The sequence below is a fragment of the Tamandua tetradactyla genome, chromosome 24, assembly GCF_023851605.1.
Source record: "Tamandua tetradactyla isolate mTamTet1 chromosome 24, mTamTet1.pri, whole genome shotgun sequence".
Classification (NCBI taxonomy): Eukaryota; Metazoa; Chordata; class Mammalia; order Pilosa; family Myrmecophagidae; genus Tamandua; species Tamandua tetradactyla.
The window spans coordinates 13,995,861-14,022,460 of NC_135350.1; the positions used below are offsets into that span (position 1 = coordinate 13,995,861).

Sequence of the window (26,600 nt, forward strand, 5' to 3'; positions counted from 1 at the left end):
GTGGAAAACCAAGACCATGACGCATAAGAAATGATAGTTTGTTATTCAGAGTTCCCAGAGACAGAGGGGTGCCATGAAGTGTCTCTAGGAAGCACAGTCAGCTTGGGTGACTCAACCCACAGGTGGGGATTCCACAGGCAGAGTGAAAAGGACCCATGGACTCATGCCTTTATTGTGGTCCAGGAATGGGGGTTAGTGTATTTCCTGTATGAGTCGAGGATTGGTTCTTTTAAAGCAAATGAGTGCAAAAACGGAAAGGACTGGGTGTCCAAGGACAATGGGGATGGTTAGTTCTCATTTTGGGCCCACTGTGAGTTTGGGGTGAGGTGTATGGGTGGTGGGCATAATTGCCAGTTTGGTTGGAGGGCAGCGTATTTATGCCCCAGGACTGGAGACCTGCTTATTAAGTAGGCCAGAGGTCAGTGTTGAAGCGAGTGGCTTAGCCAAAGGAAGATAGATACCGAGGCGTTCACAAAAAAATTTTGATAGTTACAACAGCTATTTCATACCTTTTTCTTGGACCTGAATCCTCCAGAATCTTCTCCCCACACAGTGTCATTGGTAACCTTGTTTCTTATTTCCTTGAGAAAGTAGACGCAATCTGAATATATCGACACACTCCCAACACCAAAACTGCTAACTTATTCAGCTCCATACCCTGCTTTCCTCCTTTAATAAGTGATAAACTGTCCCTTCACTTGTGCAGTTGATCCCATCCCCTCTGTGTCTTTCAAGGTCATTTCTTTTACAATTGCTTCCCTCCTGTATCATCAATTCTTCTTTTCTATTTGATAATTCCACTAGCATACAATTATGTCATAATATCGTCCATCTTAAAAACAAATTTACCTGACCCCTTATCTTTCCTTATATACTTTCCCATTTCCTTCATCCTGCTGCCTTTTATGACAAAACTCCTAGAAAGAAAGGAGTCCATACTCATCAAATATTGCTTTCCCATTCTCTCTTAAATTCAATAAGGCTTTTCTCTTTACCACTCTGCCAGAAACATCCTTGTCAAGGTCAGTGGTTACTTTCACCATGACAGGTTCAGTGGTCAGGTTTTAGTCTACGTCTTCCTCGACCACATTCAACACGCAGACTGCTCCCTCCTTCTTGAAATACTTTCCTTGCTTTTGTCCACCCTCAACATCCTTCTTTCAAGGTGTTCTACCTACCTCACTGGCCACTTTTTCTCAACCTTCTTGCATGTTCTTTTTTATTTTGTACTCTCTAAATATTGGACTGAGGGCTCAGTTGGACATTTTTTCTTTTTTATATTTACTCACTAGATGATACCATATAATTTTATGGCATTAAGTATTATTTGTAGGTAAAAGACTTACAAATTTGCACCTCTGATTTGTACTTCTCTCAATTTTGCACTTGCATATACAATGTCTACTCAATATCTCTACTTCGATGTCTCATCTCAAACTTAACATGTCCAAAACCAAGTTCTTGTATTCCACCTCTACTCTCCAGATCTGCTCCTCTTACAGTCTTGTCCCAGATCGGTAACTGATATCTCCATTTCTAATTGCTCCAGTCAACCTTGTAGTTATTTCTGACTCCTTTTTCTTCTTACCTTATGTCCAATCCGTCAGTAATTCTTGCATCACTTCCTTCAATATAGATCCAGACTTTGACCACTTCTCACTTCCTCCACTGCTGCTACCATTGCCCAACCTGTCCTTTATCTTTTACTTGGATTGTTATAAAAGTTTCCTAACTTCTCTCCCTATATACCCTTGCCCCACTACATACTTTTCCCCTCACTGAACATGATCCTTTTCAAATATAATTTAGATTATGCCACTTCTCTGTACCCTGCCCCCTTGGTTTTCTATCTTTCCCAGATTAAAAGCCGAGTTCTTATCATGACTTACAAAGTCCTACATGATCTTCTCCCTCCACCACTGTGACTTCTTGTCTGTTTCCCTCGCTTGCTCCAGTCTAGATGTACTGTCTGTTGCTTGAACACTCTAAACATATTTTGACCTTATAGGTCACTTACGTGTGATGTTCCTTTTTCCCTATCCAGCAAGTCCTTGCGTGAACCACACTACAAAATAGCCCCCTCCTCTGTTGCTCTCCAGCCTCTTCATCCTCATATAGTTTTCTTCTTAGCCCTTCTTATCACCTGCCACACTATTTATAAACAATCTCTTAAAGTCTGTTTCCTCCAACAAGAATAATATCAGGGAGTTTACTATATTTACTATCTTCCCACTACCGTTAACAATGCTTGGCACAGTGTAGTGCTTTGATAAATGTTTGTTGATTGATTAAATAAATGATCAACCTTATTCTCCCCATGCCCAACCCATCCCCAATAGACTTCTACTTCAGAGTCCATTGAGGTCCAGGGCTTGGAGTACTCCCCCTTTATAACTGCATAATCCAAGTTTCTCTTTATCTAAGGCCACCTTCTTCTCTTCTGCTTAGACAAAATGATATCCCTTCTCCTACGCCTTATTCTCTGCCTTCACTTCCTCCTGTAGTGAATGTTGATGATTTTGCTCCCTAAGCCATTTGTTTTCTCTCAACTGACAGTTTTGTAGACATTTTCCAATCCTTTCTACCTTACCACAAGAACAAAGAAACAAATTTTCCTCAATCCTGTATTCCTTTTAGCTATTACCCTGTTTCTTATCTTCCTTTGACGCAGTAACTAAAAAGAATTGTCCCTTGAGTATGGCAAATGCTTAGTGGATATAATCATGATTTCGACTTTTTGACTTCTGTAGATAATTGCAGATTCGTACCAGTGTTCTTTATCAAAGTCAGAACCAGCCTCGGGGCCCTCTTAAAACAGTATTCCAGGGAGCCCTTAACAACTAATCACAGTTGAGATGACACCTGATTGCTGTCAGTGGTGCTTATTCTGTTCTTAATTTCCTCACCTCACTACTCAATCAGTTACAGTAAAGCTGACTTCCTGTTGGTTAAATACATTAGACTCTTTGCAATTCTCATTTTTATCAACTTAAAAAAATTCTCTCCAATCTTAACTTCTGTAACTGTTTTTTGTTTGTTTGCATTATGAGTTATTCTTTTCCTCCTCTGTTTCCTTTTTGGGGGCACTATTCCTCACCTGCCCCTGAAATGCTTAGATTTTCCGACCCAAGAGTTCTTAATCTGGTGTAAATGATTCCTTAGAGGATCCATAAATAGAATTAAGGTGACTTTTCTCCTTTCAAACTTTTCAGTGTTTTATATATGCTACGTCTACTAGAGCAGCTATTGCTTTTATCCAGTTAAAAGAGGGTTAAGAATCACCGTTATTTGCTTTCCCTGGGCAGTCTTGTCCAAGTCCATGGTTTCAACCACCAGATGATGTAAATAAGAGCACAAAAAATGTCAAGTCAGACAAATCCGTGTTCATATTTCAACTTCTTCTTTTAGAAGCTGGATGTCTTTGGACATGTTAATGAACCTCCCTGAAACTTGGATTATTTAATGACAAAATGGGGAAATGACCTCTGATTTGCAGAGTTCCTGTGACTAAGAGACATGTCGTTTGTAAAGCACTTAGTACCTTGTAGTAATCAGTAAATGTAGCTATTATGATGTAGCCCCAAACACGTGGGCCCCTAGAGCATGTATGCTTGTTGCTTGCAGAGCCTCTCCTTCGCATTTTAAAATAGGTTTTCATTTTCAGAGCTCTGCCTTACTGAAGCAGTAAGCATTATGTGACTCATGCATTATGAATTAATTGACTCTCCGGGTGTTAGAAATCCACTAGCACGCATTTATATATGTAAAACATCTAGGACAGCTGCAGAGTGCATTGTCAAAGTCCATCTCTTTGCATAATGTTTAGAAATTGTAATTGGGCACTTATATAAATTTAATCAGACTGAGAGCATTTCTATAAATTGACTTCCAGTATTCATCTGGAGCATTCAAAATGGCAAACTTGTAAAGTAGTTTTAACAAAAACATGCAGAAACAAATTTATTCAATATACACAATGTAATAAAATTTGGTAGGGCAGTAAAAATTGCTTTTGCATTCCTTAAAAGGCATATGTTTTAAAGCTATAGAAGTGGGGCAGGTGTCTCTCCTCACATGTATTCCATATGTATGTTGTATCCTATTATAACTGTGTCTGTAGAACTGATCATTTATTTACAATTTGTTAACTAATCCTGATTCCATACCAGTTGCTCAGAAGGCTTGGATGAACCTTATGTTTTAAAAATTTGTTCACATCTATTGCCAAAAGCATATATTCTCTAAATGATTCCTTGAAATAATACAGCTAACCTCCCAATCCAAATATTCTGTTTTTCCAGAATAGCAAAGGTTCCAACAAACTCTGAGCCTAGGAGGCTCCCCAGTCTCTGTGGAGCTATGACATCCGATCACCAGTGTTTGAACATGTAACTCCCCTGTGCCTCATCTATGCCTAAAAGCGATGCGGGGCATACCATCACGTAAAGTTAAAGACCTTACTTATTGAATTTAAATAATATATTTTAAGAATTTAGCTGCATTCCATCAAGTAACTAAAACCACCCTGAATTGAGAGAATGCTGAGAAATGGATTTCAACATCATTGACCTAAATCTTTGAGTGCATGAAACGAGCATGGAAAATTCTAGTAAATTCACTAATTAAGGTTCTGCATAGAAGGTCTCTTCAGTGAATTAAGTATCATGTGCTAATGTATTTTTATTATGAGACAGGGGTCTAGCAAAATATTTTCATTTTCTTTTTTATATAGATTTATAACTATATATCACATAAATATGTATGTATACATGTATAAAATATATCTGGGAAAGTATATAATACTTTTATATACTTTTAAATATACTTATATATATATATACTTTATATATACTTTTAAAATATAAATAAATATAATGTATGCAGGTATATAAATTTCATGATTGGAATAGTACTATATTTCCAGTGTTCATTCTAAGGGAATACTCAGGGATACAGTCAAGTATTTCTATAGAAATATGTAAACACTGTTTATGATAGAAAAAATCTGAAGGCATCTAATAAACATAAATGATATAAATAAATGCATAAAGAAGAGACTTTACCTTTTTTATGTTCTACTTATGAAAAGTTTAGTGACAATAAAATTCACACAGTAAAATTCTTTATTTTTAGTATGTTCCACATAGGAACAATTAACCATAAGGAAGAAAAGATAAATATGGAATTGCTCTAGAAAATATAATAATGTTTTTAACTGATGTGGAAAGGATTCATTAACCTACTTAAATATAAGAGTATTTATTAATGAAAGGCAAACGTCATGGAAGAAATCTTCCAAATTTTGAAACCATTTGTATTTTTTTTACCTTGAGCCCAACAAAATCACCTTCATGCTTGTGCCATCTCTCAAATTAAAAAAAATATATATATATTCTCTACCCTTGAGACTATAGCAATTTAATTTCCTCCAGCATAGCACAGAAGATAGCTTTTCCTTCCCAGAGTTAAGACTACTGAGGATTAAGTATTTTTCAAAAGAAAGCTTTAAAAGGGAAGGCTCTTATCTAAGTTATTATGTGGCTGCAGCTAATGTTAGAATTATTAATATCTATCCTGTTTGGTAGCACGACAGGTAATATAGATTATAAATAATGTTTATTTCAGTCAAGCATGTAAGAGTCCTTAGAAGCATGAACAGCTTACAGACTTTGGAAGATTATTTAGGGGCCCAGCAAATTTACTTTTTAATTAATGCACATAAGCCATAATGCTTTATTTTTTCTATTGCGTTTCTCTCAAGTATATCATTTGCATATTAATTTGTTTTAAAATTAGTAGGGGCAGTGCGATGGTAGCTCAGTGGTAGGATTCTCACCTGCCATACGGGAGACCTGGGTTTGATATCCTGGTGCCTGCCCATGCCAAAAAAAAAAAAGATATTAATAGATACTTCCTACCGAATTTGGTGAATGAATTATTGACATTGCATATATAACTTACTTTAAATCAGCATGCTTTGTTTGCATAGCACTATATAATTAACAAAATAATTTTCATCATATTTTCAGAGTAGTCAGATATGGAGGCTTAATCAAATTAAGGAGTGATTTTTTGTCAAGATAGAATGTTCTTACTTTTTCTTCTGTGAAACAGCTGTGTTGATAAGTGTTTATTCCCCTGAAACCTCTGCAGTCTTTAACTGTTTTAGTTCCTGCTCTTCTGTCTTGAGACTCTATTATGGGGCAAACTTCCTCTTGGACATGAATGTGTTCATTCTGCAGTTAACAGAAGCTAAGAGATCCCTGTCTGGAATATCAGATGGAGCACCTATATTTTGAAAATATGACACCATAATATAATAAGAGTAACCTTTAACATGGTTTTTCAAAACATTGCCAACTGATTTTGGGCCAGTCAAAATATTCTCACCTTTCTGCAGTTTAGCAGTTGTTTCTCAAGTACCTGCTCTCTTGGGCCCTGGGATAAATACTGGAGATAAAATTGTGGATAAATTCACAATGGATGGAGGGTGGGCGAGATTCCTGCTTCCTGTGCAGCAAGTGTAGAAGGAATCTGTTCCACTTACTGGCACAGACTCTGGGTCAAACTGCTACTCTTGAAAGGTTAAGGGCCCTGTTGAGACGGTGTGGCCCAGAACCAGAAGATGTTCCATGATCGGATTCTTTCTGGTTCTCAAGTCCTGCTGCCACCAGGACAATCCTGTCACCACCCCTCAGAGTTCTTCAGTGGGATTCGTAAGTGTTGTCTAGGTGCTATTTTCACCTGAAAAGATAAATAAGCTTCATATCTGAGTGGATGGGCTTGGGAATTTTCAAGAGATAATTAAGTTTTAGTCATTTTCTTCAAATGATATTTTTAGGCAGGAAGGGTTCCAAAATGCAAATTATAGAAATAATTATGTTAAAGTTTTTTCTTTCAATTCAAGAGACTAAAATAAATCTGAATCCAAGTGTACTAAAATAAAAGTGATAGTCAAGCCTGGATGTCTGAATAAAGCAGTTTTGAGTTCTTAAAACAGTTTCTTTCTTACTACCTTGAAGTAGAGTTTACCTTTTAGAGTTACATGAACGATACTAGTATTCCCCCAGCTTTTGCAAATGAAGGTATTTTTACTTAAAGTATGAAGACATATGTGAGTCCATAATTTAAATTTTGAAATACGATTATATTTTAAAACTACAAATTTTGTGTGCCTATCTGCATGTATATTAATGAAAAAAAAACAGCATTTGTCCCATCTGAAAAAAGAATGACACAGATTTCCAATCCATAAAAAAGTATCATGTAGAGAAACTAATTGCCTCAGTCAGAAATCTAATGAGTTTGTAGATTTGTTGATTGAGAGAAGAGTGTTGGCACTTTCTGGAAACCTTAATTGTGATAGCAGCTAACAAAGAAGGGTTAATATGGTGCATTAATTGCCTAATTTAACAATACATACTCCAGTGATCTGTCATCTATTTATCATGTTCCATTGTGGTTTACTTGGCTCCCAAAACTTTCAACTTGTTTTGAACTCTTTCATGCCAAGCACCAGCTCCTGGCTGATTGTTTTCCACCACACTGATCTCATTATCCCTTTTTAAAGTCAGCTCCTCCTGCTGTTTCTTTTTCTTCACGCTGGTGCCTAAGCTGCCCTTAGGTCATCGCATTTAATTGTTGACAGTAAGTCAGAGTATTCTCCACCGTTACATGCGTGTTCCTAATTCAGTATTTCTGTGGTTTAACTATTTTCCTTTGCATGGTTCTTGATTAACAGAGTCAGGTCTTTATTTATAGAAACATTTTGTTTATTTGATTGAGGGGAAAAAAGGACCTTCTTGGGAATTCCTTTAAACAAATTATCTTGTGTTCTGTGTGACTTAATCAAAATTCACAACTATCATTTGTGGTGTACTTGAGAAAATAAAAAAAAAAAAAGTTAACTTTCACAGTTAACTATTAATAGTGTTCACTACCTGAAATAAGAATAGAAAATATCCACCAATAAATGAGAATACATGCATTTCACAGTGGTCTACCCAGATGCAACTTAAGGAAATCTTGAGGGTTTTTTTTGTTGTTGTTTTTAAAGGCAGTTCTTCTGTGGCCAAGTCCTTATCTCCCAGCACCCTCAGCCACAAATTTGTTGCTGAGGGGCTCTTCACCTTGGATTCTGGCCCACCTCTGTCCATGCTTTGTGCCCCCATTCAAGCAGCTGACACTGCCTCACCTGCAGAAAGCCTTTCCCCCTCATCATTTCCCTCATTTGGCCAGGTGGCTTTATTATGAAGACTACAAAACTCCAGCTCCCAGACTCTGCTTTTGTACAGATATTTTAGGTTTCTTCTGATGAATAGTCTGTTACATCATATTGAGTGAGAAGACTTGGAGTAGGCAATCCTGAATCTTACAGAATATTTGTAAGGCTTGTATTGTATGATCCATGTTTTAGGGCAGAGTTAAGAGCTTTATCATGCCGCATGCGTCATTTCTTAGGCAAGCCTCCCTACCCATCCATGTCCACCCAAACTTCCAGAGTGGGAGACAAAATGACCTGATGGAAAATGCATGAGCTTTGGAATCAGCTTTGGGTTTAAATTCTGGTTTTCTACTTGTAAGCTATGTGATCTTTGTCTCCGAACCTCAGTTTCTCCATTTGTAAAATGCAGGCAGTTTTAAGGAGTAAATGAAATAGTATATCCAAACGTGCCTGGTATTTGGTAAGGAATTAATAAATGATATTTTCTTTCTTCCTCTCCACCACCAGAGAGTACAGGAATGGGGTGACTAACACCCACAGTGACTTTGTTTGGCTCGCCTTCCTGGCGCAACTAGATAAGACCTAGCCAACCACGTTTTCAGCCAAAGTTCTAGAAAACCATCTGCTCTGTCCCCAGTAAGAAGAGGTGCCTTGAGAAATCCCAAGCCTGATGTGGGGACAAATGAGAGAGTTTTGGGGTCTTCTCTGGGCGTTGTAGTAGTTCTATGCTTTTCAGTGTAATATCCAGTGACGTAAGCGGCTACACCAAGACTGTACATTATTTATTTCTTCTAAAAATTCCCTAACTCTGTGTGAACTTTTTCATTAATCTCATCTGACACAAAACCCAGCTGGAGATTTTAAATTGATGTGCAATCAATACTTTCATTCACAAGTGATTTTTCTTTACCTAGAGGCATTTACAATTATGCTGCTCTGAAATTTTTATCTGCTTAAATAACAACACAGTGACATTCAGAATGAATGAGATTGGCCAGAGGTTATATTATCTATTGACTATGTGAAGAATTATGTGACGCTCTTTAATTGAGCCAAAGACTTCTCATATCCTTTTTAATGCCCGTAGGTTGAATTGTGCAGAGTAAAAGTAAAACTTTCTCTAAGACTTAAAATATTATTGAAACAAGGAGAAATGCAAAGACTCAGTGAGTTCTTAAACTGAAATATCTGCCTTTTCCCTTAATTCTGGCCATCTTTGAATTTGTAACTCATAGTCATAGTTCCAGCTATAGGACTTTCCATTTAAATAACCCATTCATTACAGTAATGTGAGGTGAAGTACTCCTTTTGTCTTTTCTTTCCCTAACTAAATTCTGGAGGATGCTAAAACCTTTGAGTCACTTTAGAGTGACATCTAATTGCCCTTAATATAAGGATGTTAGATAAATAATATCGTATAAAGATATTAAGATGTGATAAAAAGTTTTAGAACCGCGAAATGGAATTTGTCAGTAGTTAAGTCTTGCCATCTTCAGAAATATTTTGTAAAGCTCTTCAGAACTGGTTGAAATTTTGGTAATAAAGTATTCACTTTTGAAGATTATTTTATAATTTTTTAATTCTTCTGCTTTCAATTTCAGGGTCAACCTGGTCCCCAGGTAAGTGAATTCTTTTCTAAAAAGTTCATTCCAACTTAGGATTCCCCAATGTGGAAGTTTTACTGCAACTCTTTTCAAAGGATATAAAAAAAGCTATAAACTGGTAATCACGACACCAACAGTAGACCAAATATTTCCCAGGAGTAAAGCCGCGGGGCCTCTTTTGGGTTGTGTGAGCCATATCAGCTGTTGGACCAGATGGCAAGTTTAACAATGTACCATCATATAAAGCTAAACCCTTAACTGATCTGAAATAGTGCCACAGAACTTTAATGTAAGATAGAATGACTTAGTAAATATCAGGTCTGAGCTGGTTTGCATTGGTACTGATTAATCATGTACTAATAATGTTGTAAATCCATGCAGGCTCTGATTATTTAGACTGCCATTCTGCTAGCTATTTTTGATTCATTATAGGCAGATAATGAATTTGTTCCACATTTTCAATATAAACCAACTGCCGAAGACATGATTTATTATGAAATGTGAATGCAATCAACAGAAAAGTTTTTAAGCCCTCAGTCATATTAAAGAAAATGAACAAATTTTAGGAAGGATAGAAATGTGTGTAAAGATGAAAGTAAAAAAGAAGAAGGGAATTGTCAGAAATTCAGTCAATAAAAAAATCACAAACTCAACCTTGATACTAATAGCAGTCTGTATGAAGCTATGGAGAAGGTAATACAATTATTAATGCTTTAATTTTTAACACCATAATAACTGCAAATAATTATTTGTTGAGTTTCTTTCAAGTTTCTTTCCCTTGATGTCCCAGGGCCATTTCACTCTTATGCCTTTGGACATTTTCAGAACATCTTTATCAATGAATATCATGAAGTAATAGTCTATTGTGTCCTAATTCTCAAGAGAATATTATTTAGAGACTTTATGAGCTCTGTATATAAAAATGACTGATAAACAAACAAAAACCCACATCCTTCCATGAAGCAGTCCTTTTCACACTAAGTTCATGAGAAAAAGATTGGCTTTTAATTTATATTGATATTTGAAAACAACTCTCATTATTTGTGATTTTCATTCCTATATTCCAAGTTGACTGAAGGTAGTTATTGAGACAGAAAGCCCACAAGAGAAAGTGAATAGTTTCTTCCTCAAATTTGAAACTGCTACATGGAAGTGGAATGAGGACAAAGTAAAAACCCTGGAAGGTGTCACTGTCCTAGTTGTATAGAAATGAAAACAGCATCAGAAAAGACAAATGATTCACCCAGGGTGATGCTATAGGAGTGGGAACAGAAGTCAAGTCTGTCCCTAAAACATTCATTCCATAGTAGCACTCAGCTTTTGAGAAAGGAAAGTGAACCAGTAGATGGTAAAAGAAAGTGAAATATTGGTTTTGAGGGGAAGTTATAGTCTTTAATGTATTTTAAGACTTAATAGTAGCTTTGTCTTGCCCCTATCCCCCTCCCCAAAGCTGTCCTTGAGTTAAGAAGTTGGCTTTATTCGGGAGATGATTAGGAAGCATTGTGAGGGACTAGAGAAATAACACAAAGAAGTCAAGAAAACCAAAAACAGATGCATTGAAAAGCAGATTACTGCTATGAACAGCCAGGACTCATTGTGCTGGGGAACCTATAACAGCCCACATGGGACATGACTCCACATCATCCCAGAGAGGCAAGAAAGTTTGGATGTATTTATCCATAGTCTCTCTTCCTTCCCTCATTGTTGAGAGTCCTGCCTGGGTGTTAACTCCCTGGCACTTCTGTCTGCTCCAGGCAAAAGTCTAGCACACGCCAGCAGCCAGAGGAATGCATGAAGCCATAGGGGACCTATATTGTAGCTTTATCTTAAAGGGCAAGGAGCAATGTAAGTGAACACATATGTCTGCTACAACATTCAGTACTTGTGTCCCATTGACAAAATGATGGGTGGAAACTTCAGATGTGGTTATAAAGAGTTGGAAGTTTGCAAATAAAGGCAGTATTAAAACATCTTAGTTAATGAGAGGCTTAAGAGGGGTAACTGTGAAAAGAAGATTACAGAGATAATAAATCTTGAGTATACAGCCACAACTAATGAGCAAAAGAAGGATGATAAACCAGTAATATAATAAGCCAAGGATGGACAGAACCAGGAGCAATATGGATCACTGTCATTAAGATTTGAAAGTGTATTATGATACTTAGGAACACCTTCATATTGGGTCTTATTTTTACTATGACTTTTGAGAAAAATAAAATCTACCTATTTGCCTATACTTGAAAATTTTGGAAACTTGCAAGGAGGAGGGAGGGTACTGGCATTTCCAAATGTTGGTTTGCTCTGGTTTTCCTTCATTTTAGCTGCTGTTTTGCTTTTAGTGGGCACTCTGATCACATAATGGCTTCCTCATCATTTCAAAAGAAAAGCAGTGAATAGAAGGGATAGGCTTAAGGGGAAATGGGAAGCCAAGAATTACTCTCATATTGTCTTTCTGTAGCACAAAAAAATTGGCAAAGTTTGTGTTGCTATGTCCCCAAGGAAAAGTCTGACCTACCTCTTATATCTACATCATTATCGTATTTTTCTGAAGAAAATTCCAATTTTAATTTTAAATTATATAGTTCTTAATGAAGTTTTTCATTTAGCTTTAAGATTTTTACAAACTATGGATGAATAACTTTATATAGGCTTCTGTCCATCTATTTATTTCATTTTCCCCATCACCTATTATAGTGTTACTTTCTCAATCCCTTGTCTACTCTTGGGAATTTTCTTTTGCAAAACGTGTATCTTTAACAGTCAGTTAACCCCAAGTACATATTTTATCTATCAAAAATATGAGCATTTAGAAATGCCCTATCTAGTAGATGTGATTATAAAAATGTGCAGCAGAGTTATAGTATTTTATGTAGTGTATCTTAAATTGACACCTTACCATGAGTCCACTTTTCCTTAAGCAGATTTATATAAACTATACATTAAATCTGCCTAACACAAATCTACAAATTACATATAGTGAATAAGCAAGCAAAATACATTTGAAAAACAAATAAGGAAATGTTTATGGGTTTTTAAATGGTTGAAAGGATTCTTATATTTGACCAAATTTCATTTAAAATTTCCATACTCTGTTATTTGACTTACTAAAAATGATCTTATTCACATACCGTGTATTTCCAGCACCATGAATTGTAATTCTGTGTGTGTCATATTTTGTCTTTTTCTTTCTTCTGCTTCTTCTTTGTCCTCTTCTTCTTCAAGTTTTGTTTTTGCTTAAAACAGAAATACACTTTTTTCTTAAAATGTCAACTTTTAAAATTTCCTTGGTCTTATAAGATTTCTGAGCTAAAATGCATAACTTGCCTTTTGTTATTTATCTAAGATTTACTGTGGCATATTTACCTACATTTCTTCCCTACTAAACCCACTCCTTCCTACAGCCCCTTGTCTGTCTCTTAGCACATATCGTTAGTTGTGGGAAAAAGGAAGGTCATGAAGGTTCTAAAATTTTCTTTTTACCTTTCCTTCCCACCTTCTGCTGCAACTAATTAAGAACGGGAGAGGAAGAAAGAGTTTGCCACCTTCCAAGCGTTCACCAACAGATTCCCTTCTGTAAATGTCAAGCCTCAAAGTTCCCCTCCTCTCCCTGAATCATAGCCGCTTCACCCAGGCACTCTTCTCATCTAGTCTACATACTCCATTGAAAATTCACACTCCTCTCACTTTGTAGCTTTGGCAAGAGATACATTAAAAAAATTCCAAATTCCAACACTTAATGCATTTTCCATAAAGACACTATCACCGATGTTGTTTGGTTTCTGTTGTACAATAGGAATTGTTTTTAGGTACATAGGAATTGCATTGGCTTTTGTGGATTAGGCTGGGAAAATAAACCATATTTACATTAATATTTGTATAGGGAGATACAATCAGAGTTCCAAACAATTAATTTCCAAAGAGCCAAAGGTGTTTGAGTTGGAGGCTTGTACAAATTATAATTAGCAACTTTTTAATCCACATGCAAATGTTTATGCCAATGAACTGCTTCTTATATATGTTGAATGTTCCCACATCATCTTATAAACAGTATTATACAGCCCAAAACTCTACCTTTAGAGAGTAAAGCACTTCTTGAATATTTCATGTTCTTCAGTAAGGGCTTCCTGATTAATAAGGTTTTATTTTGCAGACTGAAGGTAAAGAGGGAAATTTCTATTATTCAGAGAGGCCTTCGGATCATCTTCTGAAAGCTAAGACAGCTTAGATGGTTTTGCTTTGATTGCTAAGAAATTGTGAAGAAGGCTGGAAATCTAAATGCCAATGAACCCTGTTACAGTGATAGTATGAAAAACTGAATATGAAAATAGACCTTAGGAAAGAGAGGGGCATCTCTGCACTTACATAAATGGGGGAGAAAATGGTTCTTGACAAGAGAAATGAGATGGTGAAAGGGAATTAGGAAAAAAAGGCCTAGTAGCTGTGGTTAAGATGGAAAAAAGTGTGGGGAAATGAACAGAAAGGATGTTGCTGAGAATCCACTGTCTACTATGAAAGCAAATCAAAAGCCTGGATATGAAAAGGAGTGGAATAGAGTGGATATTGTCCAAAAGACTTGGAAAAATTGGTAAAACAGGAAAAACAGCAAGGGACATAGTGAATGAGTAGAGCAGAAAGGAAGAAAATTAGAGAAAAAAAACCAGATGTGCATTAGTATATCAAACTAGAGATAATGAGACTCTTTGGTGGGTGTGGCCAAATTAATATATTGAAATGCAAGTCATCTTCATATGTGTTCATTAATTCATATTCACATAATTTGGTTCAGTCCATCAACAAGTGTTTATTTAGCCCTTCCCATGACCGAGGCCTAGTGCTGATGCTGAGAAGCTGTGGTGACCAAGATAAGCCCAGTCTCTGTGCTCAGGATGGTCCTTTCAGGATTCATAGTCAAATTAGAGTGTCAAAGTTCTGTCTTTCCTGGCAGACCTACCACTTCTGAGGGTGACTTTAACCCCACCTGCAAGTCTGCCCTACACCTGCACATCTGCCTAGTGCCCGGGATCAATCTGGATCAAACCCATGGGGAATTTAAGGAGACCTTTTTCCAATGTGCAGATGATCTGAGGTCAGTGTTTGCCATGAGCATGGAACTGTGTCATGGGCCTCTGGTAACTGAACCACTATCTGGTTCCCATGCCTGCAAGCCCCTTCCACATTACTTGAGTTGTCCCAGGTCCTGGTTTCCTATCCTTTCTAACATCAAACATCAGAGTCGGGATGGTGCTGCTCTGAGTCTAGCTAGGCTTTCCCCATTGCCACTGAGGGCACTGTCAGGGCATACCTGCTGTCTGGCCACTCACTGCTGCAAGGAAAGCAAGTTGGGAAGGTGAGCATTTAGCTTTTCGCTGTCTTTATAGTAGAAGCCTCAAGGTAGAGCAGTCAATCATCAAATATATTGCCAGATAAAACTTTCCGAGTGTGGTTCTGATTGCCACTCTTCTGGCCCCAAAACTTTGAGTCTCAGTGTGTTTTCCATTTAGAGTTATAATAGAATCTGGTTCCTTGCTTGGCATTCCAATCATTTGATTTGGACTGTTTTTCTAGCTGTAGCTCTCATTAGTTCACTTGTCATCCTGGAACTATGCATCACCCAAACTGAATCAAACCATTTACTTTTTTCTTTTCAAATCTTTTTTTTTTCTCATTTTCCTTTCCTTAGACAGGTCTTTTCTCTAGAGCTGCGCCCCTTCCAGCCCCTAGATTTCCACATGACCAAATATTATCGGCCTTCATAATTGAAGCAAGCAAGCTATCTTTACTGTACCTCAGTTGAATGTAAATTATCTCTTTTTCCAAACTCCCATTGCATGTTATCTGCACAGCTTTTAACATTATTTTACACCTAAAATGAAAGAGGCATAGACTTCAAAGCCAGACAGATCATAAATCAAATCCCGGCTCTGCCACTTAAAGGCTGTGTGATCTTGGGCCAGTTACTCGATCACTCAGAGTCTCATTTTCCCCAGCTATAAATCTTAGATAATAACGTCTTATTGCAAATGATGGTGTGAAGACTAAAATAATACGTGTAAAATTTCTAACGTGAGGCCTGGTACATGACAAATACTCAGTATATGTTAATTTCCTTCCTCCCTTCCTTCCTTCTATTTTATCATAGTTATTTGTAATCACTTTTCTCTCTCTTTCTCTTAACTTTAAGGGCAGGGCCTCTGTTCTCTTCATCTTTAGTATCCTCCAAAAAAGCTAGTTTAATTGTTCATGTATCAGAAGTTCAACAAATATTGTTGAGTTGTGAGCAATACGTGGGAGAGCTCCCGGGGGAAGGAAGCCAAGGGACACAAAAGATTATTAGCTTGTCATAATTCTGAATCCTTTAGTCAGTAAAAGCCTGTGTTATAAATGATGCTATTTAAATCAAATCTTCGAGGTTTCTAAGCTCTGGGATTTTACCAAATATTTATCAAGCTTTCTGTCTTGCTTCCACATGCTTTACTGTATTTGGTTTTCTTTCATTATAATAGTTTATTTGTATTGACATGTAATCTTTGCTTAAAATAAACAGGTAAAAATAGCCCAGCTCATATTTATGATGTATTAATTTATTTTTTTAGCAGTTCATTTGTAGGGTCAAGACTTAGCTTTGATTTGTAACAAGCAAGGCTATTATACCATGTAGTTCAGGGTGGTTGTATGAAATATCACTTTGCTTAAACATTATTGTTCTCCCACTAGTAAATAGTTTAAGACAAAATGTAGAAATTAGTTATTTTGAAAAAAATCTCTTAGGACTCCGTCTTTTATTATTCACATAAATACATCAGCCTTAAATTTTCCCCAACAAACCCAGCAATGTCTTCAATAGAAATGCCTGATAATGAAACAGGGGACCCAGGGTATTAGGTGAAAGGTTCTCTTTCAGACTAAAGTCCCTTCTTTTGCCTAAAAATTTTTTTAGCATTTCAAAGCTCTCCTCATGACTCCTCTTTGGCATTTCATATAAACGCAATGATAGTTTAATTCCCTTAGGTATTTGGAGGACAAAAGTGGCATGTATGTTATAATTCTGTATTACTCAGGGAAAAAAAATGTCAGAGAAAACCACAAGCAAATACCACGAGACATCTACACATAGAGACGTGTGGCTTCTATTTGAATTTTTTCAGCTTCAATTGAAAAGCAGTGGAAGATGTAGAGAAGTCATTTTATCACTGTCTTTTTTATCAGATCACTTTTTTTCCTTTTCTTTTATTCTGCCATTGTCATTGCCATTTCACAATGTGTTACTGAAATTTACAAAAATCAAACTGTGTAGGCCTTGTAAGGAATTATGAATAAAATGTTTCATGTGGGGGGTTTATATGGCATTTAACTTTCTGTTCATATGCTTTTAATTATATACTAAACTCCTTCTAACCTAACACTTCAGCAATTCCCATATTTCATGTTTGTGTTACAGCCTAGCCTTTTTCAGTTCCATATAGTCTAATTTGGGGGCAAAGGGAAGACATACATATTCTCCAAGAAATTTGAAAAGTGTTTGTGTGTATGTGTGTGCTTGAAAAGTATTTTGCTCACTATGTAATAGAACTGTCATATTAAACTAGTAATGTATTATTCTGTCCTGAATAAATGACGCCACACTTGACAGAATATTATCATCCCCATTATGTACATGTGATGTGGTGACTACATGACAGTGTTTATAGGAGTCATAGCACCTTAGATGTGTTAGTATTATATGAAGTGGTTAATATGAAATGAAAGACTCTATTGTACTTAAAATGGCTTATATTTTTGAGAGTACATGTAGTTATAACAACTTGTTTTATTTTTACTATATTCTGTATCTATTTTTATGTGGTCATTTGTGTATTGAAAAATGTATAACATCATTCAAGTTTAATTTTAGTTTAGCATTCTTTTCCAGTGAAACTATTTGCAGAATTTCTCTTACCAACTCTATGCTATATTTTATATCAAATATATTCCTTTTAACTCTGTCTGAATAAAGGTGGCTAACACACAGCATTTCATGAGTAATTGAGTTAACCTTACGCTATTTGCATATGTGGAAGCTTTTGTCACTCCCTCGCTTCTACTTCCACCGTATCCCGTGCATGTTTCTATCATTGAACGTATCAGACTGAATTTCACTAAGGAGCTGGAACTAACTCATTTTTTGAGTCTTAATTGCTTTGTACAGTTATTGACAAATAGGAAATGCATAATGCATTTTTGCTGAATAAATGTATATGTTTAATAATTAAGATTTAAGGATAATTTTGTATTCATTTGATGATCAGACAACTTAGCCTACTGAAAAACGTCAGCTTTTAGCAATCTATTTTTAAAGTAGCATGTGAAGTACATTGGATAAGGCTAATGGTGTGGGCTCCAGATGCAGATTCTTGAGTTTAAATCTTTATCTACCATTTGCAAGTTGTATGACTTTGGACAAGTTATCTAACTTTTCTTCTTCAGACTTTTACATGTAAAATGAGAATGATTTATTTGACCTAACGCATGACTTAATAAAGTATTTAGAATGTGTAGGACGTACGTAGGTTGTATTAGGGTTCTCCAGAGAAACAGAACCAAATTCCTTACGGCAGACTCCAAGTTAGTAACTCTGATGAAGGTTTCAGTGAATTCCCGGGAGAAGCTGACTGGCTAAAGTAGAAATAGGAATTCTTCTTTCTGTTATTAAAATCATTAGTTCTTTTTTTGAAGCCTTCAACTGATTATAAATTTCTCTCATTGCTGAAGCAATCTCCTCTGTTGATTATAGATGCAATCAGCCATAAATTCAATCATTTGACAAATGAGTTAGATTCACAAAATTCTCTCACAATAGTAATCAGGCCAGTGCTTGCTTGACCAAACAACTGGACCCCATAACCTAGACAAGTTGACATATGAATTTAGCATCAATATAAGTGTTATTAAAATTATTAAAAGTATATTTATGCATGTATAAGCACCCATATATATATATAGTTTCTCACATAAATACTCTCGGAAACAGAGCAATAAAAACTTTATCTTGCCCAAATAAGTGGATAAACATCTAATAAGATAAAAACCTTACAACATAGAGAGGTTTAGGAAAAGTTAAAAATCTTTAACTTAAGAATTTCATGAATTTTATAGTAGTGAGTATTATAGTATAGGACTCTCCAACTAAAACACTTATGCTCACATTTGTAAGTGTATATAATTATATCTAAAGATAGCAGAGTTTTAGTTCAAATTATTATTTTTTGATGAAATTGTCACTTTGAAATGTTTCAAACTTTAAATGTTTTATTTACAAATTGTCTTAAGTATATATTATATCTATACTCTTTCATATATATGTTTTTACAGATTCCTTGATAATTTTGATACCCTGACCGAAATTCTTAATAAGTGTAAATTTTATTTTCTAAGTATCTCCAATCATCCAATTGGTACCACAGTTTTAATATAAAATGTATTTGTTGTATAATGCAAAGTTAAGATGGGGACTTTGTTGGTATAAGATTGTAGGTGGAAAAATAGCTCCAGACACATTTTATTCTATTTTCTTTCTCTCATATAGACAACATGTGAACATAGTGCAAATAATAATTATCAGAGACTCTACCATTTCCCTTAATAAATATTCAGTTTTACACTTCACTTTTCTTTCAAATGTACAATATATTTCAGTGTTAATCATTTAAGTGTTTGTCAGGCAGAATCCATCACAATAATTCAGGTTAAGTGACTTTTCTTTTATAAAAAATACATGAGATTGGAGATAAAGGTGATGTATACTTAATTCATATGGTTAAATAAGCAGCATTTATTATCATTTTGCTTGGAATAATAATAGCACACCTTTCTTGAAACCTTTACCTGGCAACTTGAGCTATGGCTCTATTTGGAAAAACAATCAGCATCATAGAATTTTTTTATTTCTAAAAGAAATGTTATTCTTTGCAAAAAGCCACCATTTGCATTTGTCCAGGTTGTGCACAGCTAAGGGCTGCTCAGCCAAGGGACAGGTACAGCCTGCAATCCAACTCATGTTTTAACAGTGAGCCCTGGAAAGGGGCTGTATCTGCATAGAGGAAACAGTTCTTTTTCTAATTAGCATGAAATCTGCATTTAGGCTACTAGGCCTGTGAATAGAGTGCATGCAGTTTACTTAGAACAAAACAAGCCAGAGTCTTAGTGGTGCACATAAAGAGTCTGAAATGAGAACAATACATCCAGAAGGAGATGTAGAGTGGGCAGCAGAGTTCCTGCAGGAAGACAGAATGGGCAAGTTGTAGCTGAAACTGCAGAAATTAATTAGATTTCCCAGGGAGAGTGTGTAGAGGGGTAGAGAGGTAGGGAGAAGGGAGGAGATGCTTTCGTTAACTGCAGAAAGAGAAAAAAGATCCAGAGAGGAAGACTGTGGAAGCCCCATTGGGCAGGAAGAGACCCAGAAGAAAGTGCTGCCAAAAGCTAAGGGAGCTGTGATCAGCCATGGGTTTGCTATTAGGAAGTTATTTAGTAACCTCCGTAACCTGGTGGTTTTCAAAGCAGTAGTGCCATGGTTTCAGGAGCAACTCGTGTAGAAAACTTTCTAAAAATTTGGAACCACAGGCAGAACAGAAAAGGAGCCAAAATATTTGCTTAGGTTTGAGATGTGAGAAAAGAAAAACTTTTCACTGAATAGCATTCATCTCCAAGAGACTGTGTGATGTTGACTTGTTCTTTTTGCTGTTAGTCATAACTCTTCCGGACTAGTGTTATAAGTCAACAGACAAGAACTATAATGACCCCAAAGGCACAATTTCTGGCTGAGCTCAAATACTTTCTTGAAAGCATTAATTGGAAAAATGTTGGACGTAAAGATAATCTGTGACTTCTTGAGCCTCATCAGACTTTTCAGGAAATGCTTATTTTAGCCTTGATGCTCTGTTAAAGACCTCGGTTGTGGATATCTGCTTATATATTTATTGAATCCTTACCGTGTATAAGATACAGGGCTATACATTTGAATTATGAAGAGAGGAGGGAGAGGGATATAAAATATATAGAAGACCACATGTCCTTTTAATTACTTCCTACAACTCCCATATGAGGTCTTTATCATTTGCTCCATCTTACAAATGTGAAAACTGAGGCTCAGAGAGTTTAACTACCTGTCACAGGTCACATGCTCATACTTATTAGAGCCTCTAAAGTCAGTGTTGTTACACCTGCCTTATTCCTCTCTCCTTACCCTCAAGAGCTTGGCTGTTCAGTGAGAGGCATATATATGTATATAGCAGGGTAAGCTAAGTTTTACAAAGAGGTTTATGTGCTTTAGGAGTTCAAAAAAAAGAAGGGGAAGAGCATATCCAAAAGGAGATCTAGTGAAGATTCAGGGAAGAGAAGTTCCTGAGATGAGACATCAAGGACTGGCTATAAAGTCAATGAGACTGTGGGAAAGATGGAGACGGAAGGGGGTGTTCCAAGCAGAAAGAATGCATAAGCAATGACATGGAGAATGGCAAAAGTGAGGGCCATCTCAGGACAGCTGGTATTTAAGTCCGTCTGGAAGAGAAGACAGACATGGAAATAAGGGATGATCAGACAAAAAAGAAAATTTGGAGGACTTAAGACACAGTTAAAAGTTAAGAATGTATTTTTTAGGAATCTGAAGCTTTTTAAAAAATTACATTGTATAACTTATTATGGGAATTCTCAAACATACTCAAAGGAAAGAGAAAATAGCATCAAAAACAGACATAAACCCATCACCCAGCTTCAAAATTCCCAGTAGTTAATTTTGTTTTCTGAATCCTTTTCCCCATGTTTATTTTGTTTTGCTTTGTTTTGTTTTTGTTGGTATATTTTAAATCAGAAGTCTAAATATCAGATCAGTGCATCTACAAATATCAGAATATGAATTTCTGACAAATAGGGACTTTTAAAAACATAGCTGTCATTTCATTATTAACTCATAAAATTAACGATATTCCCTTAATATCAGCAATACATAGTCCATATTTAATTTTCCCCAATTGACTCAAAATGTCTTTTTACAGTTGGATAGCTTGAATCAAGGGCTGAAATCCACACTAGGCATTTAATTGCTGCAACTTTTAAGTTTCCATGTCCACTGGAAGTCTTCCCTGTTTATTTTTCCATGCTGGAATGGTTAATTTCGTGTGTCAACTGCGCTAGTCTGTGGTGCTCACACTGGTCAAACATCAGTCTAGATGATACTGTGAAGGTGTTTTGTAGATATGAGTCTAACAGCCGTAATCAGCTGACTTTAATTAAAGGAGATTACTCTTGATAATGTGGTTGAGTTTTTTGTCTTAAGAGCAAAATCTGAGATATTCTATCTAGTGTGATGGTTTGAAGCTCTATATACTCTGGAAAAACATGTTCTTACATCTAGTCCAGTCCTATGGGTGTGAAACCCATGGTAAGTAGGACCTTTTGATGAGTTTACTTCAGTTACAGTGTGACCCACCTCAATCAGGATGTGTCTTAATCCGATTACTGGAGTCCTTTATAAGCAGAATGACATTCAAACACAGAGAGAGGAAGCCACAGGAAGCAAAAAGCTGAGATGGAATCCAGAAGAGAAGGAAGAGACCAGGAAATACCACCATCCCTTGCCATGTGACAGAGAAGCTAAAGATCACTGGCAGCCAGCCCCAGAAAGCTATAGTTTTCAGGGAGAAAGCATCATCTTGGTGATGCCTTGATTTGGAAATTTTCCTGGCCTCAAAACCATGAGCAAATAAATTTCCCTTATTAAAGCTGAACCATTTCATGGTATTAATTGAGCAGCCTAGGAAACTAAAATACCCAGAGAAGAAGAAATTATTTCTCAAGACACAACATCAACTTCTATCTGAATTTCCACCCTGACTACCTGCCCAGTGAATTTCAGACTTGCCAGATTGCGCATTTGATGAACCAGTTCCTTAAAATAAACCTCTACACATATATCCATTTGGCTCCATTTCTCTGGAGAATGCTGACTGATACATGTCATCAATTTTTCAGGACATTTGTCCTACATAAAAGAGAACACCTTACTTTCTGGTTCAGTCTAATTACTTCCTCATGGTATTGTTATCATGTTCCCTTATTCTCTTTATTTCTTGTAAATTTCTAGCTAAAAGTAGAGGTTTTATAGGTTTGGGTTCAATTTTGGGGACAATCTTTTATAAAGATATATTTTATCATATCTGGAAGCACATAAATTTTGGTTGATCAGTGGGTTAGTGTTGACCTAATTCCCAACCATCCATCACCTAACGACTTCTGCATTCTTTGAGAATCATGGCCCATAGCAGTTGTTTCACTGTGCATTACAAAATAGGCCTCTGAAGCTTCTGAGCTGAGGAATTATAAAGTTAATCTGACAAAAGTGCACAAGATGGAGTGGGGTGAGGAAAGACCAGGAGAGTCTTGTTGGGTATGCCGGTTATCCAGATGAGAAACCGTTTGGGAGCAAGGGTGCTGGCACCCAACATGGGATTTTGCAGAGAATCAAATGTATAGGACTTTGCAATAGATTATTACATTTACTGAATCAAATATATCACTGAGGTTTTAGGCTTGCAAGAGTAGTTCTCTTTAAGGAAAATTAGTAGTCCTGATTGACTTACAGCAGAAATTGTGAAGTCTGGTTTGAGAGTGTTGAGTTTGAGCTGACAGTGGTATGTCTTGGTTTAGACATCTGGTGAGCAATTAGGAATGCAGGGTTGCAGGTTGGAAAAGAATTTAGGATATGTCAGGTAATAGTTAAAGTCTTGAGGGTATATTTGATAGCTGATGAAGGAAGCAAAGTGAAAAGAGAAAAGGTTCAGACACAAATTTGAGCAATCCCAACGTTTATGGGCTCTGTCAACCCTTCCTCCCCAAAGCACCGGTTTATTTCATTTTAGGTTAGCTCAAGGTAACTCCTTTCCAGGGCCCATTGGACTGGCTCAGCAATTTCCCTTTCCATAGCTCAGCTTTCTTCCTCCTAATGGAAAGAAATGCCCACAGGACCAATGTGTATTTCAACTCATTTTCCTTTATTTTTACCAAAACAAGACTGTAAAATATGTAACTTCTATTATGCTACCACCCTTTTATTTTCCAAAATTCAATTTCCTTTCTTTCTATGACTAGCCTATTCCTTAGGGAACTTTGGTAGAGACTGAAAGGTAGATGAACGGGCATTAAAATGAGGGTAGAGCAAAGACATTTCTTCTCCTTTTCTTTAAGAGAGAGAGAATGAGCATCTTTAAAACCGAGGGAAATAATTCAAGGGAAAAGTAATGGCTGAAGAGACAAGGGAGTGAAATAATAAATAGCAGAACGTGACTGAGAAGGACACAAGATGGTACAGCTACTACCTTTACTCCACAGAGAGAACGGTGACGATACAGAAAAATCTGGAAATGGAGAGCACAGAACTTGCAGACTCTCCTATTAAAAGGTTTTGATCTCAGTCGACCTTCAAGGATGATGGAGGTCAAGGGTAGGTTGGAAGCTTGAGAATCATAGCCAAGTCCTCAGATTCAGGCTCTCCCAGCCTTCTCTGACTGTTACTTTTCCATGCTTTCTGAATATCTCCTTAGACTCAAAGGGATGCCCCACACTTATCCTTGTGTTGTGCTTACTTTCCCTTTACTATATCGGTGTTGCTCTATAAGCTACTGCAAATGAAGCAAAGAATCAAACTGACCTTCCAGCTCGGCTTTCTTGAATAGCCTGGGCAAAATTATGTTGGGACAGTCTATTCAGAAATATCCTGAAATAGAGGATTATAAATTAAACCCAAGGTTTAAAGATGGATATACCACTGAATTCATGTGAATAATATTTAGGACAGTAAGGGTATTGTTGGGTAGCTCACATCATTAACCATAAATTCACAGGGGCTAGTCTGGACATTAAACAAGTTGATACTTTCTTTCGACAAAAGGAATGTTTAGGATTCGAATCTTTCATTATGAAGTTCATTTTATTTTGACCTCTTCAGAAAAAGTAAAAAAAAAAAAAAAAAAAAACTAGAAAAGTTAATAAAAAAATTTTAGCAATCTCATCAAAAACTTAGAAGTAAGGGACAGATGTTAGGAAGAAGGGACTCCATGGTTTTGAATGGCAGGAGCAGTAATTTGGCTGTATTTAATTTGTATTGTGTTAGGAAAGAAAGCCAGAGTGAGCTTTCCGATCCCTGCTGTTTTATAAGCCCTTTACTTCATTGAGCTATATCAGTCTTACTTTTAAGGGTCCTTTTTCAATGTTTGCTTTTTCTAAATTTTCTTTTAGTGCTAAACCCTACTAATTGCTTCCTTATGGCAGCTGCTTATAATTTAAGATTGATCATGGACACATACAGTCCCTTGTTCAAGGTTCAAATGAACATCTCGAAAGACCCTATAGTTATGATCTCACAACAGAAAATACCCAGAAAATAATAGCCGTAAAAATTAGTATTCTAGTAGTGGGACTGGTTTTGATATTTTAAATTTCTGTTTCTACCCACCCCCTTTTCTGCTTGGTCTCTTTTAATGTTCAATGAAAAATGAAAGGTGTAAAGTCTGAAGCTATAAATCTGTTTATGGCTCTAAGTCCCTTCCCTGGCTTAGTTGAGTTTGACACTATAATAAACAGTTCTTCTGCAGCAACACTGAATCTGGTTCTTGTATGATTCTTTATATGTTGCTGCTTTGAACACTGAGAGCTTTATTGCATTCTTTTCTCTCTGGGTGATTTAATTCAGCAAGATTTGGTTGAGGACCTAGTCTGTAGTAAGAGTGAGAAAGTGGTTCTAGGGCCTAGAGCATAAATTTGCTTTATTCATTGGAGTAATGTGGTTAAACTGCAATGAAGATTTTGGGGGCGGGTAGGGGTGGTGGGTGGTTTAAGTTATAGTTCCTGAACAATAGAAGTAAACTAACTTAAACATGCATATTTTCTAAATGTTTTCAAATGTCCATCCAGCATATTTCCCAAAATATTGCCTTTTGATTTTAAGAAATCAATTTGTTTCTTATTCATCCCGTGGTTGAGTATCTAAAAAAGAAATATTATTTAATTTTATATTTACAATGGTTAAAACTATCAACTGTGGACTGAATAATCCACAACTGTTGGTAGACCAGGCATTTTATAAGATGCTTTGGGTATCATGTTTGATTTTATAAATGAGGAAACTGAGCTCAAAGAAGTTAATTAGCCTGCCAAAGATCACACAGGATTCTAGGATTTCAGCCTGGATCTGTCTGACTCCAAAGCTTGGTCTCTTAACTGCTAAGATACTTTATTTTATGTGCTTTATTTTAAAATAATTCCCCCAAATTATATTTTACTTTTTGCTGAAGCATTTAAAAATAAATTGCTCAAAGGCATACATATTTACAATTTAGCTAGACTTATATATAGGGGCTCCTACAAATTTTTTCCTACAACTTCAAGTTTTCAGAAAAAAGAACTTTTAACTTGAAAACGCATACATTATTATTTCAAATTATTTGCAAGGTTGAAAGTCTATAAAGCAAAATAATTTAGGGGATTTGAAAAAGAAATGTCCCTAAAATACATATTCTGTTAGTAAAGCAGAAAAATATACCAATGAATTCAAGAAATTCAAGGTTAAGGCGTTTGTTTGGAAGAATATATGTTTATATTTTAGTTAGATGTGAGGCTATGCTAACCACATAAAACGCTTTATTCAAAAATAGATTTGTCCACACCTAAATAGGTATGGTGCCTGGTTTTTTCAAATAAAAACTAGATTTTCCATCATTAACACTATTTATCACTATGATTTTGTA

General features: G+C 36.2%; 1 protein-coding gene across 1 annotated transcript in view; it reads left to right on the top strand.

Moving 5' to 3' along the window:
- Positions 1 to 26,600, top strand: part of COL25A1 (collagen type XXV alpha 1 chain) — a 486,980-nt gene that overhangs the window by 313,807 nt on the left and 146,573 nt on the right. Inside the window, 1 exon segment of the mRNA XM_077143256.1 lies at positions 9,826 to 9,843. Coding sequence (XP_076999371.1) covers positions 9,826 to 9,843 — 18 coding nt within the window.